General features: G+C 36.8%; 1 protein-coding gene across 1 annotated transcript; it reads right to left on the reverse strand.

Annotated features, from left to right (window-relative positions):
* Positions 1 to 5,499: 5,499 nt before the first annotated feature.
* On the reverse strand, positions 5,500 to 6,120 carry LOC139438521 (olfactory receptor 7A10-like). Its single transcript, XM_071213607.1, has one exon. The coding sequence runs from the start codon at positions 6,118 to 6,120 to the stop codon at positions 5,500 to 5,502; it is 621 nt and encodes a 206-aa protein (XP_071069708.1).
* Between the last annotated feature and the right edge of the window lie 10,375 nt (positions 6,121 to 16,495).

Here is a 16,495-nt window from a genome sequence, read left to right on the forward strand (position 1 = left end):
AAAACCCTGAGAGGTCTACAACAAAGTTTCTAGAACTCATAAATGAGTTCAGTAAAGTCACAGGTTATAAGATCAATGCACAAAAGTAAGTAGTATTTCTGTACACCAATAATGAGCAAGAGCAGGAGGAAATAAAAAACAAATACCATTTACAATAGTAAATTAAAAAATCAAATATTTAGGAATAAATTTAACTAAAGATGTAAAAAACTTATACACTATAAACTACACAAGACTGTTCAAGGAAATCAAAGAAGACCTAAATAAATGGAAGAATATTCCCTGTTCATGGATAGGAAGACTAAATATTATTAAGATGTCTATCCTACCAAAACTGATCTACACATTCAATGCAATCCCAATAAAAATAAACACAGCCTTCTTTAAGGAACTAGAAAAACTCACTATGAAATTTATTTGGAAAGGAAAGAGGCCCCAAATAGCCAAAGACATTTTGAGAAAGAAAAATGAAATGGGAGGAATCACACTACCTGACTTGACATTTTGAGAAAGAAAAATGAAATTGGAGGAATCACACTACCTGACTTCAACACATACCACGAAGCTACAGTACTGAAAACAGCATGGTATCGGCATAAGGAGAGACACATAGACCAATGGAATTGAATCAAAAGTTCTGATGTAGAACCTTATATATATAGCCATATAATATTCACTAAAGCCACCAAACCCTCTCAACTGGGAGAGAATGGCCTATTTAACAAATGGTGCCTGGAGAACTGGATATCCATATGTAGAAGAATGAAAGAGGATTACCATCTCACACCTTATACAAAGATTAACTCTAGATGGATCAAAGACCTAAATATAAGAGCCAAGACCATAAAGACTTTGGAAAGCAGTGTAAGGAAACATCCACAAGACCTTGTAATTGGAAACGTCTTCATGAACATCACACCAAAAGCACGAGCAGCAAAAGAAGAAATAGATAAATGGGACTTCCTCAAAATTAAAGCCTTCTGCACCTCAAAGGAGTTTGTCAAGAAAGTAAAAAGGGTGCCTACACGATGGGAGAAAATATTTGGCAAGCATATATCTGATAAGAGACTTATAGCTTGCAAATATAAAGAACTCCTATATCTTGAAAATAAAAAGATAAACAACCCATTTAAAAAATGGGAAAAAGATCTAAGCAGACACTTCTCCAAAGAAGAAATACAAATGGCTAAAAAGGATATGAAAAAATGCTCCAAATCTTTAGCTATCAGGGAAATGCAAATCAAAACTACAATGAGATACCATCTTACTCCCATAAGATTGGCAGCTTTGAAAAAAACAGAAGAATACAAATGCTGGAGAAAATGTGAAGAAATGGGAACAGTCATCCACTGCTGGTGGGAATGCAGAAGGATCCAACCATTCTGGAGGACAGTTTGGCAGTTTATCAAAAAACTAACCATGGATTTGCCATATGACCCAGCAATTCCACAGCTGGGTATATACCCAGCAGAGCTGAAAAAAAAAGGACACAAACCAATATATGCACACCAATGTTCATAGCAGCATTGTTCACTATCGCCAAAAGTTGGAATCAACCCAAATGCTCATCAACAGATGAGTGGATCAAAAAAATGTGGTATATACATACAATGGAATACTACTCGGCTTTCAGAACAAATACACTACAAACACACATGATAGCATGGATAAATCTTGAGAACCTTATGTTGATTGAAGCAACCCAGGCATTGAAAGACAAATACTACATGACCTCAATGATATGAAATAAGTAAACCAAGCTGCCTCAGAGAGCTAGAGACTGGAAGATTTCCTGGAAGAGGCTTACAGGAAATCAGGGGGCAGAGGAAGGATATAAGCTGATAGCTACATAGGGGAAATCTATGATAAGCTGGCAGTAAGTATGTGTACAAGGAAGGGATAAAATGGGGGTATAGGGTTACCTTTGGGTGGGGCTTTGTGGGCTTGAGGGGGGCTAGGGATGGAAAGATGGGTAATATTGCCCAAGAAATTGGGGGAAGGGTAGGGCAACATACAAACATAGGAGAATATCAGGTGTTGGTTGAGAGTATAATGCTGAGGAAACCTTTCAAAATATAATAAGGAAAGTTACCTGTTTAAGATACTTAAAGGGGATAATCTGATGTAAGGAAGACTTCTAGGGAATATGTGAATGCTCATTTTGCCAAAGTGGGTTATACCATCAGGTAGAGATCCATATAATGAGAGTGAAGGTATACCCACATCCTGGGGAGGACTAATGCCATCAAATAGAGGGAACTGTATCTCTCAAGAGAAATGGTGGCTCCCAGGGCATTAGGGCAGTTGAGCATGTCAAGCCCTCAACACTGGTGCAAGTATCTCTGAACATGGCCCTCAAGAAATGAAGATTGACTGTCATTGTGGGCTCCAAGGAGGGGGGGCAATAGATATTGAATAGATGGAACCAACGTAACAGTGAGGGCAATAGAAGTGTTTCACAAGCGCACACGAGGATGGATATAAAACATGTAATATGATACCAAAAAACATATAGGGGCTGACAGACTAATAATGTAAATCATAATGTAAAACATAGGATATTAAACATTTTAAAAATTGTATAGCCTAACGTATAAACCACAAGGTAAACAAAAATGTTACCTTGTTTGAAAGCTATTGTCTCAATATCTGTATATCAGTTTCAGTAAATATGGTATGAATATGTTAAAAGATTATTGCTGTGGAAGGGAAAAGATTTTATATTGGATATGTGGGAGTACTGTATATTGTATATATGAATTACTGTGATCTAGGGCTCTTGTGAAAGAAGCACAATAATTAGGAAAAAGAAAAAGAAAAAGATAGGCTGTAGAATTTTTCCAAATCAATATGTATCCTGTATCTAACCTTTAAACTCATCGCTATATTCCATTTTACTATTAGGGGAACCTGGCATTATATTGGGTTTCACTTTTCAGGAAGTTTTGGATCACAGAGTGGTTCAGCAATGGCAGCAGAGGAATACTGGTATGGGATGTTATTGACAGGGAACATAGGGTTGACAGGGAGTTATACAGGGCATGTGTCTGGGGTGCATGGAAATGTTTGGATATACTCATAGTGGAAACAATTAAAAACAACAACTGGGGGAGTGCTGGGTTCCTGGCCGGTGGGGGGGTCTTCCTTGGTCCCTAGGGGAGCAGCAGCAGTCCCCTGGGTGCAACAACAAAGACCAGGAAGGAATGAGGGTCCAACAGCGAGTCCCTGATACTAATGACTATGCTTGTGAGCCTACACACCTGAAATAAGAACATGGCCTAGAGCAGCACTGTGCCTAAGGGTTCCCTCCTGACAGCCTCCGTGTTATTCAAATGTGGCCAGTCTCAAAGCCAAACTCAGCATATAAATGCACTGCCTTTCCCCCAGCATGGGACATAACACCCGGGGATGAGCCTGCCTGGCACAGAGGGATCACTACCAAGTACCAGCTGATCATGTAACTAGAAAATGACCTTTAATTAAAGGTTCAACGTGGACCAGCAGAATATCCCTGTCTACATATAATAACAGGAGTTAAAAATGCTGTTTGACCTAAATTAAGGGGGAAATGGAAAGGACAAACGAGTTTATATGGCTATGAGTCTCTAAAAAAGAGTCGAGTTTGTCAGAAGAATTGCCCTTATGCACACCTGAGCAAAGTCTCAGCGGCAGATAAAGTAGATACAACCCCAGGTATTGGTTCTTTTGAGGGCTAAAGAGACCCACAGGTTTTATGGTCATGGCAGATGGAGTTCACTGCCATGTCAGTTGGCCCTTCTTTGGAGTTGGTGTCTCTGCGTGATGGAGCTGGACTCAGATGTGATCTCTTTTCACAAGCCTTCCCTGTTACTTTAGTGGAATTGTAGTTGATGCTGGGGTTTAAGATCTATCTAGGGGATCTGAAAACCTGGACTGACAATATGATAGCCAGGCCCTGAGCCTCAACAGACTTCAAGCTCCTACACTCTGGTTTATTGGACTTATCCCACTCAGCTAACATGGAGTTGAAGAATGTCAACCACCACACCACAGAGCCAAGAGTGCCTACAACTGAAAGCAGGAGGATTACATCCAGTATCCATGTGGACCTAAGCCCCCTCTTGACATAGATGTGGAATGGACACAACCAAGCCAAGGTCCACAGGAAAGAAGAATATAGTAAGGATCAGAGTGGACTTATGATATTCTATTCATGAACTATTGTGGTAAGTAATTGAGAAAATGTGGCATTCGTGTGGAAAAAGTGGCCATGGTGGTTGCTGGGTGCAGGGAATGGGAGGAAGAGATGAGATGTGGAGGCATTTTTGGGACTTGAAGTTGTCCTGGGTGGTGTTGCAGGGACAATTACCGGACATTGTAGATCCTCCCACAGTCCACTGGATGGAACATGGGAGAGTATGGGCTATGATGTGGACCATTGACCATGAGGTGCAGCGATGCCCAGAGATGTACTCACCAAATGCAATGGATGTGTCGTGATGATGGGGAAGAGTGTGGCTGTGGAGGGAATGATGGGGTGGGGGTGGTGAGAGTGAATGGGGACCTCATATTTTTTAAATGTAATATTTTTAAAAAATGAATAAAAAAATAAAAAAATTAAGAAAATTATAAATAAATAAATAAATAAAAATAAAAAAATAAAATAAATTGTAAAAGTAAATAAAGTTGATTGCAGTGATGAATGAAGAAGCCTTTAATTATACCAAAGGCAACTGAATGTACACTTTGTATGTATTGTACAGTGTGTGATTATTATTTAATAAAATTGTTTTTTAAAATATCATACAATGAATGTCACCATCTAGGTAGTCATAAGTATTTGCAATGGCATGGAGGTTTGGGCAGTAGCAATTTATAGCTGCAAATCAGAACACTCCATTAAAAGAGGTATGATAGCCAAAATGTCAACCTCCTTGTTTAGTCATATCTGATCAAGAATATATATTAGAAATTAATGAATACAGGTCTATGTGATTAACCAAATACCATTAATTGAACACTCTGGGTGCATTGTATGCTTTATTAAGCTGTATCAATAAATTTGATTTTTTAAGAAAAGAATATAGATTAGAGATTTGAACATACAAGAGATAAATTACTGACTGATAGAGGAAATACCTAGGTTGTATTTTGTCACCTCTTTAAATTTTATGACAGTTTTGAACAAAAGCAGATATTTTATTCAGAGGAAATCAAGAAGTGATATTCATAGGCAGCATTGGTAGAATTCAAGCAGGAACAGGAGGTGATCCAATGAAATTATTCAGAAAATGCAATCCATTCCTGAACAACACTGAAAAACTCCTTAAATTTGTACATGAATCATGCATACTTCAAGGAGAACTCTTTCATTATCAAAAATAAAATCTTGCTCTATAACACAATGTGTGATTTAAAATTTTACTTCTTCATTTTTGAGGTCATCTTGACTCTAGGCAGGTCTATATGCACCTACTGAACAAAGAAAGGAAATATGTAGCTCTGAAGGTTTAGGAGCTGCTAAAACTGGCCTTTCAGCTGCTGCAAGACAAATGACACTTTGCAGACTTTCCTCCCAAAGCATTTTTTCAGAGCCTTCTTTATATCTTTATTCCTCAGACTATAGATGAAGGGGTTCAGCATGGGTGTGACCATAGTGTACATGACCGTGGCTGGTGCACCTGAATGTATGTTGTGTGAAGCAGCAGGACTGAGGTACACTGCTATGGTCGTGAAATAAAATAAGGAGACTACTGAGAGGTGAGATGCACAGGTTGAAAATGCTTTATATTTCCCCTGAGCTGACGAGATTGCAAATACAGAGGAAACAATCTTATAGTAGGAGAAAAGGATTCCAGCAAGGGGACCCCCAGCCAGCACTCCAGCTATTAAATACATTACTAAGTAATTGAGAAAAGTGTCAGAACAGGCAAGTTGGACCATCTGACGAAGTTCACAGAAAAAGTTTGGGATTTCTACACTTGAACAAAAGGACAGTTGTGACACCAATAAACTCTGTAAACAGGATTCCATAACACTCATGGTCCAGGACCCCAGAGCCATCAGGACACAGATCTGGGGTTTCATATCGACTGTATAGTGAAGGGGGTGGCAGATGGCCACAAAACGGTCATAGGCCATCATGGCCAGGAGGCAGAATGAGCAAGAAAAAATACATCTGGGTGAGGCAGCCTGCATAGGTTATGACTCTACTCTGTGCCTGGATGTTCACCAGCATCTTTGGGACAGTAGTGGAGGATAAACCAATATCACAAAGGGACAAGATTGAGAGGAAGAAGTACATGGGTGTGTGGAGGTGACAGTCCATGAAGATGGCCAGGATGATGACCAGGTTCCCAAAAATGGTGACCAGGTACATGGACAGGAACAACCCAAAGAGGAGGGGTTGCACTTCTGGAACTTCTGTAAATCCCAGAAGAAGAAATTCTGAAATTTGCATTTCATTTCCAGGTCCCATGTGCCTGATGAGACTAAGAAGAAACAAAAAGGAACATGGATAGTTTCACAAAGCAAGTAGCACTATCCAAACAGAAATGTTACATTGCCTATTTCAGTGATAAATTTAATATTATATTATTTATATAGATCTTATCCCTTTAGGGTATTTGTAGTGTCACCTATGACTAGGAATTCCATCCCCCAAACTCAGCCCTTTACCAAGAATTCATGAACACTATGGATTTCATGAGATATTCATTCATTTGTGGAATATGTATTGAGTTGTGACTAAGAGGCAAGTAGAGTTGTGGCAATGAGTTTACAATGCTGTAACTCAAAAGTCCCAACCATCAGCACATATAGAATACATGCAATTAAAACACAATCATATTACAAAGGGGATGATTTCACATGCTTTAAGGAAAAGAAAGCAGGTAAAAAAAGTGAAATGATGGAGCTATTTTTCACTTGGTGTTCAGAAAAGTCCCATATATGATGTGAAATTCAAAGAGGCACCTAAAGGAAAAGAAGGCAGTAGCCATGAGGATGTAAGGGGAAATTTGTGCCCAGTGGGATAACTTCTAGGAAAAAGACCCTAAAAATTACTTTTTTCCAGTGTTCAGAGTGAACAAGGAGGTCAGTGTGGCAGGGAAATGATTAAGAGGATAGTGAATAGAGATGATTTCAGAGGAAGTTTAAGAACAAGGCAGCCTTGTTGCTGCTGAATCTTCAAATTCAGGGAGGTCTTCATCCATATTCTGAACCTCTCACTATTCATTAATTTGGATGCAAAGCTATCCCACCAAATGGAATGGAACAGGTCCTATTGGCCTTTTTAGAATAGCCTCCAGGCTCTGTACTATAGAAGACACCTATTGTAATATATGAGCTTAGATACCACTGCTCTGAGGACTGCTCACATCACACATCACATCCCATACACACTTCACACACACACACACATAATGCACACCTTAGCATCATTGGGCGGGAGTTAACATCATGCTCTTCTCATACTCAGCCACACAGATAATCCCGGAGTAAATAAAATGCAAGCTGACAACATCAGTTTTTCCATTCTCCAAGTATTTAGAAATGGTGCTCTGAAATTCTAGCTGACAAGCCTCCCATGCTCATGTAAACACAGAGCTCCCTTTTGTTATGATCACTTTATTCCCTTTATTTAAAGGAACATATGCTGGGGGGGGAGAGGGGGGGTGGGGGGGTGGAGTTGAATGGGACCTCACATATATATTTTTAAAGTAATATTATTACAAAGTCAATAAAATAAATAAATAAATAAATAAATAAAATAAAGGAACATAAAATATCTGCTCAGTAATAAGACAGGAAGGAATTAAATAGACTTGAAAGATAAAAACTCAAGCATCACATGAGAAATTGTGATGAAGAAATCCTTTCTTGCTTCTGATGGCAATCCAATTCCAGTTTTATCACCCTTGAAGCCAAGAAAAACTAAAAAAAGAACAAAAAGAAATTAACAAAAAATACAATGGCAGTGATATCTTTTTACAATGACAAGGCACTTAATAGAATGGTCGCTTCAAGCATAAAATGACCTATGGGAATAAACAAATGTTTCACAACTGAAAATATGTAACTAGTACAACAATGTTGGGAATGCTTATATGGTGCATTTGATGTCTTTTTAAATTTTATTAAGGGCAAAATTTTTGGAATCAGATATGTCTTATTTTGAATTTTAGACTCTCAATTGTCATTCTTTCTGCATCTCTCAGAGCCTATTCAACAGCCTTATTTCAGTTCCATTGTTGCTTTTCCAGCAAGAGCAGACTGAAAATTGTTCCAGATTATGTAAAGAATAAAAGCAACATGTGGTCCACTGCAAAGTAAAATGCCTTCCAAAGGATGGCAGAAAGTGATGCAATTTCAGAAGTAGATCTAACCCCAAAAGGCACGATGAGGAAAAACAGTTGGTAATGCAATTAAAAATTGATCTATTAATCTAATGGAAGCAGAACTTTCTAAGTTTGAAAAATAATGAGGTGAACATCATATATAATGATAGACATTAACACATTCCTCCAAAAGTGTTTATAAAGACATAGAAGAACTAAATGGCAAAGAGCAAAGTTGAAGGGAAAAACTTGCAGTTTTTTGATTGAAAGTTTACTTATAAAGAAGAAGGACATACACCCTAATATATAAAGGTAGAGAGTTGCAAAAATAAGCTGCAATGGGGAATGTAAATGACCAACGGACAACATATGTCACTTGCCCGATAGGCATAATTGCTGAGGTGCAGGGGGAGGAGGCTGCCACACAGCTTCTCTATCCCCAAGCTGGAAGCCTGTGACCAGAAAACCAGAGTCTCTTAAACAATAATATAGGTCCTTTTCTCCAGCCCCCAACAGCAACATTCAGGCCAAACCACAAACTCAGCTTGTACAGAGCCAGAATTGCCCCAGGTCCCTGAGTGTGCAGGAGCCCACACTATTAATAAATTGTGCTTTTATGAAATAAACTGTGGGCCTCTGGTCTTGAAGAGTGCTTTGTAATACCTTAAAGGGTGTGCTGCTGTGATATTTTTGAATAATTTTGCAGTAAAGACCTGATCTTTCTAAAAAAAAAAGGTCACTGAGTAAATGTTGTAGTATATAAATTCCACCCATTATATAAAAACAACTTTTTTTATGTGACTATCCAATGTGTGAGTATATGCCTCATGAAATGCTACTGAAAGGAAATATCTACCTCCACTATATTAGATATTTCCTATCAAAGAGACATTTGCTTAAATATACCTCATCCTAAATGTAAAACAAAAAAAAAGTAATGCCTCAATTCACTGAACATTCTGCCACTGCTACTAGCCCATTCCCCTATTCCCACCTAACTACAAAACTCCTTGAACAGGTATTTCCCTTTTCCTGGAACTGCTTTATCCCTGCTTTTCCCCCTTCTAAATGGGTTTCCTTTCTCCTTTCTTAGTCATCTGTAATGTATCCTGTATTTCTGACTCAAATGGACAATCATTTTTAACATAAAAAAAATCCATTTATCTTAGCAGGCCTGAGAACTAGTACAATGATCATTCAGCTCTGGGTCAGGCTGGAGTAGATCCCAGATGAGCTCAAGTCAAAACTCCCAAATTCCATCCAACCAGAATCTTCCCTGCATGTTCTGCTGAGCCCTCTGACTCACTTGGATGGAATTGGTAAGATGGTATTTCTGTAGAAGTCCAAAGTCCTTGGTTGGTGAAGGAGACTGAGGCTGTACCCCCACAAAAGACAGCAGAAGAGAGTCGGGCATCAGTCCTTAAACCAGACTTGGGACCCCAAAGAAACACCCATAAGCCATCCAGCCTGAGTGTACATACGATAACTGAGTGCAGCAGAGGAGATATTTGCTCATTAGGGAGCATCTGCCTTTTTGTTGATCATTTCCTTCTTTGACATTGATCTGGGGAGGGAGACTGTTTTTCTTGATTTTCTCTTCTCCAAACACCGGGTTATGAGTCAGGGAAGTCAAGAGTTTACTATTCCTCTTCCAAGAACTTTCCTCTCTTCCACACCTCTAACCTGGTAGTAACTTACCTCCAACATTGACTTAAAATTTACTCCAAAAGTTAACACTGAGGGGCCCATGTGCCCTAGGTCTCTTGATTTTACAAATCACTGGCATGGTTTCTGGGTACAGTGTACTCTAGGAGTTACTATCAGAAAATTGCCATTCTCTTCAAGAAAGTAGAGATCTGTGTTCATCTGACATAAAATCATAACTGCTAAAACCCTTTAATTGATCATGTTATTCCAAATCTATTAGGAATATTATGTTTGTAACATGTTAAGACCTATAATGTAGCCCCTCATCTATAAAATGATTGCTGATTATGAGAACTATATTGAGAGATTTTTAGATACCATGTATCTTATAGTGAATGTCTCAGTTAATTTCCTCCATATACTTTAAAAATGCTCAAATTATTTAGTTAATAGATCAAGTGTAATTTATTTTAGTAAAGACTAAAAAGAAAATTATTTGTATATTTTAATTTTTTATTATATTAACATAAATGCAACTCAAAAATTTGCATTTCATAGTTTACTGGTAAAAATGAATTCACGATATTGCACTATGCTTAACATAAATCACTTAAACATTACAAAACCTCAAACACAATATCTGAAAGGTTTTTGAAGGTTATATTATATTTTATTGAATTGAACTTCCAAAATTTTGTCAATTTTAATGTATGTTCTATCATTTCTCACTAAATTCTTCAGGAAATCTAAAGATTTGGTATTAAAATAGGTTTTGATTTTCTTGAAATGTCTAAAACCTGCCAGTTTGAATTAGCCTTCAGATTTTCAGGTCAAAAAGATATGCAAATCATATTATGCAGAGTATTTTTTAACATATTTATGATAAGTTTGTTTACAGCTATGACAGAAATACCTTCAACTGTCAGATATAATAAAAAGACCACCCCAAATAAATAAAAGGTATGATGGGCCTAGTTACTATTTAGTGAAAGAACCATCTCATTTGTCAACTTTCCACACCAAATTCTTAAAAGTATTCAAAAAGCTTTTGCACCTTCTAATTGTCAAACTGTGTGTTCATGTGGTAGAAGATACTACCACATTTCCTAAAATAATAAAGTACTGTTATTGCTTGGAAATTATGTTTTTCTTTTCATCTCAAATTTATTTTAAGTGGCATATTGTCCTATACAAGGAATGATCTGATATTTGCTGTGTAATTCTACCCATTAGTAATACTTACACCAACAATTTGATACATGTTTTATTCAGTTACAGTACATGTTTCCCTGTGATTTGATCAACAAAAAGTATTAACACAATATAAAGCTTTTTTCCTTTTCCATCCTTCCTTCCTACCTTCCTTCTTTCCTTCCTTCCTCTTTTCTTGTTGTTTTTTTTTTTTAAGCAGGTCAGTTATTTGGGGGTTAGTTAATACAATACAGTGAGCCTAAGCGGAAAAGTAAAAAATGACACATCACCAATGCATACACCTCTTATTAACTCAATCTGTAGCAAATATTCCACAACAAAGTAAAGTGGTCTCAGAGCAGTGTTGTGAGGGCATCGTGTCCATTTTGATGATTGTTTTTTAAGCTCACAACTTCTCTACTGGTAATATCTACAAAGAGGAAAGTGAAGAAACAGACACATCTAAGAAATGTGGAGAAAGAAGAAGCAGTGAAACAAGAAAAAATCTTGCTAAGAAAGGGAAGCCCCATAAGTGAGAGCTAAGGGCAGAAAAGACAGACTGTAGAAGGAAGATATTTTAGGTATCCAGTATCTACTTGCACTCAGGCTGTTTAGATAGGCAGAACTTTGAAATATTTTGCTTCCTTTATGTATGTACCCTGTTAGGTCTCAAGTTACCACTAATAACAGGGTTACTTTTAGCCATAACACATTCCCGCAGTACCTGTGAGGAATCTCTGAAGTTACCAAGGAAGGGTCTAAGCTCACCAATTCTTTCTTGAATGAAGATGAAGGTGGAAGCACTGCTCCCAGGAAGGTCAGGGAGATGCTCCCACTCACAAGGTCTCTAGAAAATACAATTGTGTTTCCTCATCATCAGAGAAACGTAGACTTGCAGTAGTTTAGGGAAGCATTTAGGGTTTCTGTACCTTGAAGGATGTCTTTCCCGTGAGCATCGTTAATGAAGTATTCTTTTGCTTTTCTCCTCCATGAGATATTTCATTTTCCAGAGGAAAGAAAGAAAAACACAATAAAATCTTGTGCCAATTTTGACCTTTGTGAAACAGCTTTGGAGCTCCATGTTCATTTATTTTCCCAGTGCACTCCTTCCTCCCAGGAGTAGGTCACCTCTCTTTAGGTGTAGGCTCTTGGACTGCAAGATTCCCCTGAATGATTTCCCTATTGCTCAGTCTGGAGAGAGATTCTGGATACACTAAAATCTCTTCTGAATCTTACCTGTGTCTTCTGGCATTGGCTCTCATTCATGAGGCCATCCTCTCTAAACAAGATTTCCTCATGTCTCACTGCTTCTGTTTTCTCCAGCATAGTTAACAATATCTGTTCAACTCACTCAACTGTTTGTTTTCTCAGTCATTAAATAAATATTTTTTCAGAATACTGTAAGGTAAGCACTAAACTATATCCTGGGGATGATGAAAGGTATAAGGTATTATGCTTGATCGCAAACATCTCCAAGTCTAAAAAGGCCAAAGACATGAAAATAAATAGATCTTCTTAACATAGTATACTCAGTCCTGATAAAATATAATTCCATCTGAATAAAGATTTCCCTTTCTGTTTCTGCTTAAAAAGTCTCCTGGGACTTTGACAGGGATAAAAATGAAGCAATGGATTGCTGGGTAGTACTGGTAACTTAATAATAGGAATTCTTCCTATCCATGAACACAGATTATTTTTTCCAATTCCTTACACCCTCTCTAATTTCTTGCAACAGTATTTTCTAGTTTTTGTTGTGTAAGTCCTTCACCTATTCAGTTAAAATTATTCCTAAGTAATTTGTTGTTTTAGATGCTATGGTATATGGATTTTTAAAATGTACAATTAAGAATGTTCTTTGCAGGTGTATAAAACAGGACAAATTTTTGCATGTTACTTTCACAGCTTGGAGTGGGTATGGCTCAGGTGCTAGAACACCTTCATTGTTCAATCCTTGACCCCCAGAAACTAAAAAAAAATATCTCATACCTTGTATTTGGCTGCTTTCATTTATGAGATCTACAGGTTTCTTGTGGATACTTTGTCATATTCCCTATAAAGGAATGTGACATCATGAACATAGATAGTTTTACTTCTTCCTTTCTAATTTGGATTCATTTTATTTATTTTTATGGCCTAATATCCTAACTCCCAGTACATTACTGAATAGCAATAGAGAAAGAAGCCATTCTTGTCTTGTTCCAGAGCTTAAGAGGATGGCTTTCATTCTTTCAGCATTGAGGACAAGATTACTTGTGCTCTCACATATATGCTGTTAATCATGTTGAGGAAGGTACTTTCTATTTTCATTATCCTGAGTGTTTTTATCATGAAACAGTGTTGGAACTTATCACTCACATTTTTGCACTAATTGAGATTTTCATGTGATTTTTCTCTTCATTGTGTTAATGTGGTATATTACACTGATTTCCTTATTTTGAACACTCTTGAGTACTGAGATAAATCTTACTAGGACATGGATACATCTAATATTCTGTTGGATTTGGTATGCCAATTTTTGCTGAGTGATTTTGGATCCATATTTTTTTAGAGAAATTTATTCCTTGGTTTTCTTTCCTTATGTCTTTATGTAGCTTTGGTATCAAAATAATTTTAGGATCGTAGAATGAGTTTGGAGAGATACCCTGACTTCCAGTTGGAAGATTTTGAGTATTATAAGTATTTCATCCTTGAGTATTTCATAGATTTCATTATGGAAACTGTCTGATTCTACACATATTTTGGGGAGGTTTTTGATGAATTATTGAATCTCTTTTCTTGTTACACTTTTGGTGAGATCTATTTCTTTTCAGCCAATTTAGGTAAATTGTGTGTTTCTAAGAATTGGTCCATTTCTTCCAGGTTTTCTAGATATTGGCAGACAATTGTCCATAATAGTCATTCATAATCCCTTTAATATCACCAATATCTAGCAAGATCCCTGGTTTCATTCTGAATTTTAGTGATTTCATTCCTCTCTGTTTTTTCTTTCCCATTCTAAATAAACATTGTCTATTTTATTGAAATATTCCAAGAATCAATTCCATTGCTTCTTTCAATTATTTTATTCTACTTCATTTCTTTCCATGTAAAAATTTATTATTTAAATCCTTCTACTATATTTAGGTTCAGTTTGCCCTTCATTTTTAGTTACTGCAAATCTGTAGTTAGGCTATTGATTTGCGATGTTTTAAAATATGAGGGTTCACACCTGTAAGTTTTCCTGAATCTTTTAAATTCCTCCCTAAACTAGCCTAACAAAAGAAATTAATTTAGCCACAAAATAAATAACAAAATGGACCATGATGGATAGTAGATTTCAAATGACAGCTGTCATTTTAGAAGATAGTCCCCACTGAAGAATTTGAGATTCTGTATTAGTGAATAGGTTTCACGTGAAAATGAAGTCCAAAATTCTCATAAGTCAAAACTCAGGTAAGAGTTTTATACAGTATATGTTACGGTATAAAAGTAATATTTTTGGAATTATAGCAGAATTTTAAAGGTTAAGAATGTATATACACACTAATGCAATATGGATATCAAGATAAACACTTGCACTGACACTGGTGCTACCTGTTGGGAAAGCCCTTTGGATGATAAGCCAGTGTGCACTTTGAAATCAAAGCCCCTTTGTGGCCTGAAAAGCTGTAGGTGGAAAAATTAGCATTAAGTGATTCTGACTTCCGAAGGGTAAAACAATTTCAAATGTAAATCCTCTCTTTTCCACCAAGACCTCCAAGAATTCACACAAATATGGGCCCAACAAATGAACTTAACACAATCTTAAATACAGATAAACACTAAGAAAACAAGTTACCATGACTAAGAGCCAGAAGAAAAGCAAACAGTGGGAAAAAGCCTTTAACTGTTTCAGAGTTTGAAATTGTTCAGACACAGTATATGAAACAACACTTTTTAATGAGTTTTATAAAATTAAAAAGAGTATTGCAAATATATAAAATGGCATAAACATATTTCAATAATGAAATAAATAGAACCTCTAAAGCTGAAATATACAATGCTGAAAATTTAAAATTTCTATGCAGTTGAACTGTGAGAAATTTAGCTACCATGAAAACCAAAGTCCCCTGCAACCTCAGAGAGGAATCAGGAGAAAAAAACAAATTTATATCTGTGAACTTTTACACCTGAGGCTTTTTCTGTATCCCTGCAGTTACTGCCAGTAAAGCATTCCCTCCCATGATATTATCTTCCCACAGCAAAACAGAAATTCTGTGCCTCATTCCAGTGATTTTTTTGTTCCACTGGTGATTTCATCCTTGGATAATGAATAAATACAAAATGTCTTTATTCTGGAAACTCCAGGAGATGAAATATATGAACCACACTTAGGATGATGTATCTCAGAGCTCTTAATATGTGGGTGCTTCCAGTTCTTCTGAGAAGGGTGATCTGATATTGAGGAGAAATGGACAGAGTGGCATTGGTGAAAGACACTAGGAGGTGAAATGCAGGACCTTCTTATTCAGTACTGTTACCCTAGAATTTGCTTCTATTGGAAACTCAGCTCCTGGCAGTGGAGGAAGGAATCATTGTTGCCATATTTGAAATATTGTCACTTAGACACTGGCTACATTATTACAGTAAATTATAAGAGGCAAAGACTCCATTATAGTTTTCTACTGTGTCTTAGTTTAAATGATGTTCCCTGGACCTGAGCGTGTTCATTCAATTTCCCCCACTCTGGACAGTTAATCTTCAATTGACAGTGTTCATCTTCTCTAAATTTCTCATGGTACGGTCCCAGTAGATAATTATTTTACACACACAACATAATACAATTGAAGAGAACAGAGCTCACTCACAATGAGTCTTCACCTACTTCTGTCTAAAAAACACTTCATGGTTTACAGGCAGCAACCACGTCTCCCACTTCTCCAGGAAAAAATACTGTTTCCCTCTGTAACCTGGTGTTTATCTCTCACTCAATTTATTGAAGTTTCTTTAGTTGAATGCCAAATTTTAAGGCTGTTCTTCAAGGTTTCCCATTTTTTAAAAACCCTAAAATGCAGTTTAGTTTCATCAATAACACACAATATGATTTTTTTTCTTGTATCTTGATGTTTGTATTTTTTTGGTACAGATTCTTAAGGAATAAATTTAGTTTTCCATGAGAGCAAAATTTATGTCCTAGTTTAGAGTGAATCATTGTTTCCGCATATTTTAGTGTCCTGGATAAGGCTAAAAATCTACTGATAAAACCAGGAATATATTTTTTTGAGAGAAAAATTGAAGATGCAGGAATAGGGGAGTGAGTAAAGGTCTAGGTAAGTAGGTACATTCTAGGAAAAGATAACAGAGTTGAAATCCTCTTTATA

Source organism: Dasypus novemcinctus, unplaced genomic scaffold (assembly GCF_030445035.2).
Source record: "Dasypus novemcinctus isolate mDasNov1 unplaced genomic scaffold, mDasNov1.1.hap2 scaffold_152, whole genome shotgun sequence".
Lineage (NCBI taxonomy): Eukaryota > Metazoa > Chordata > Mammalia > Cingulata > Dasypodidae > Dasypus > Dasypus novemcinctus.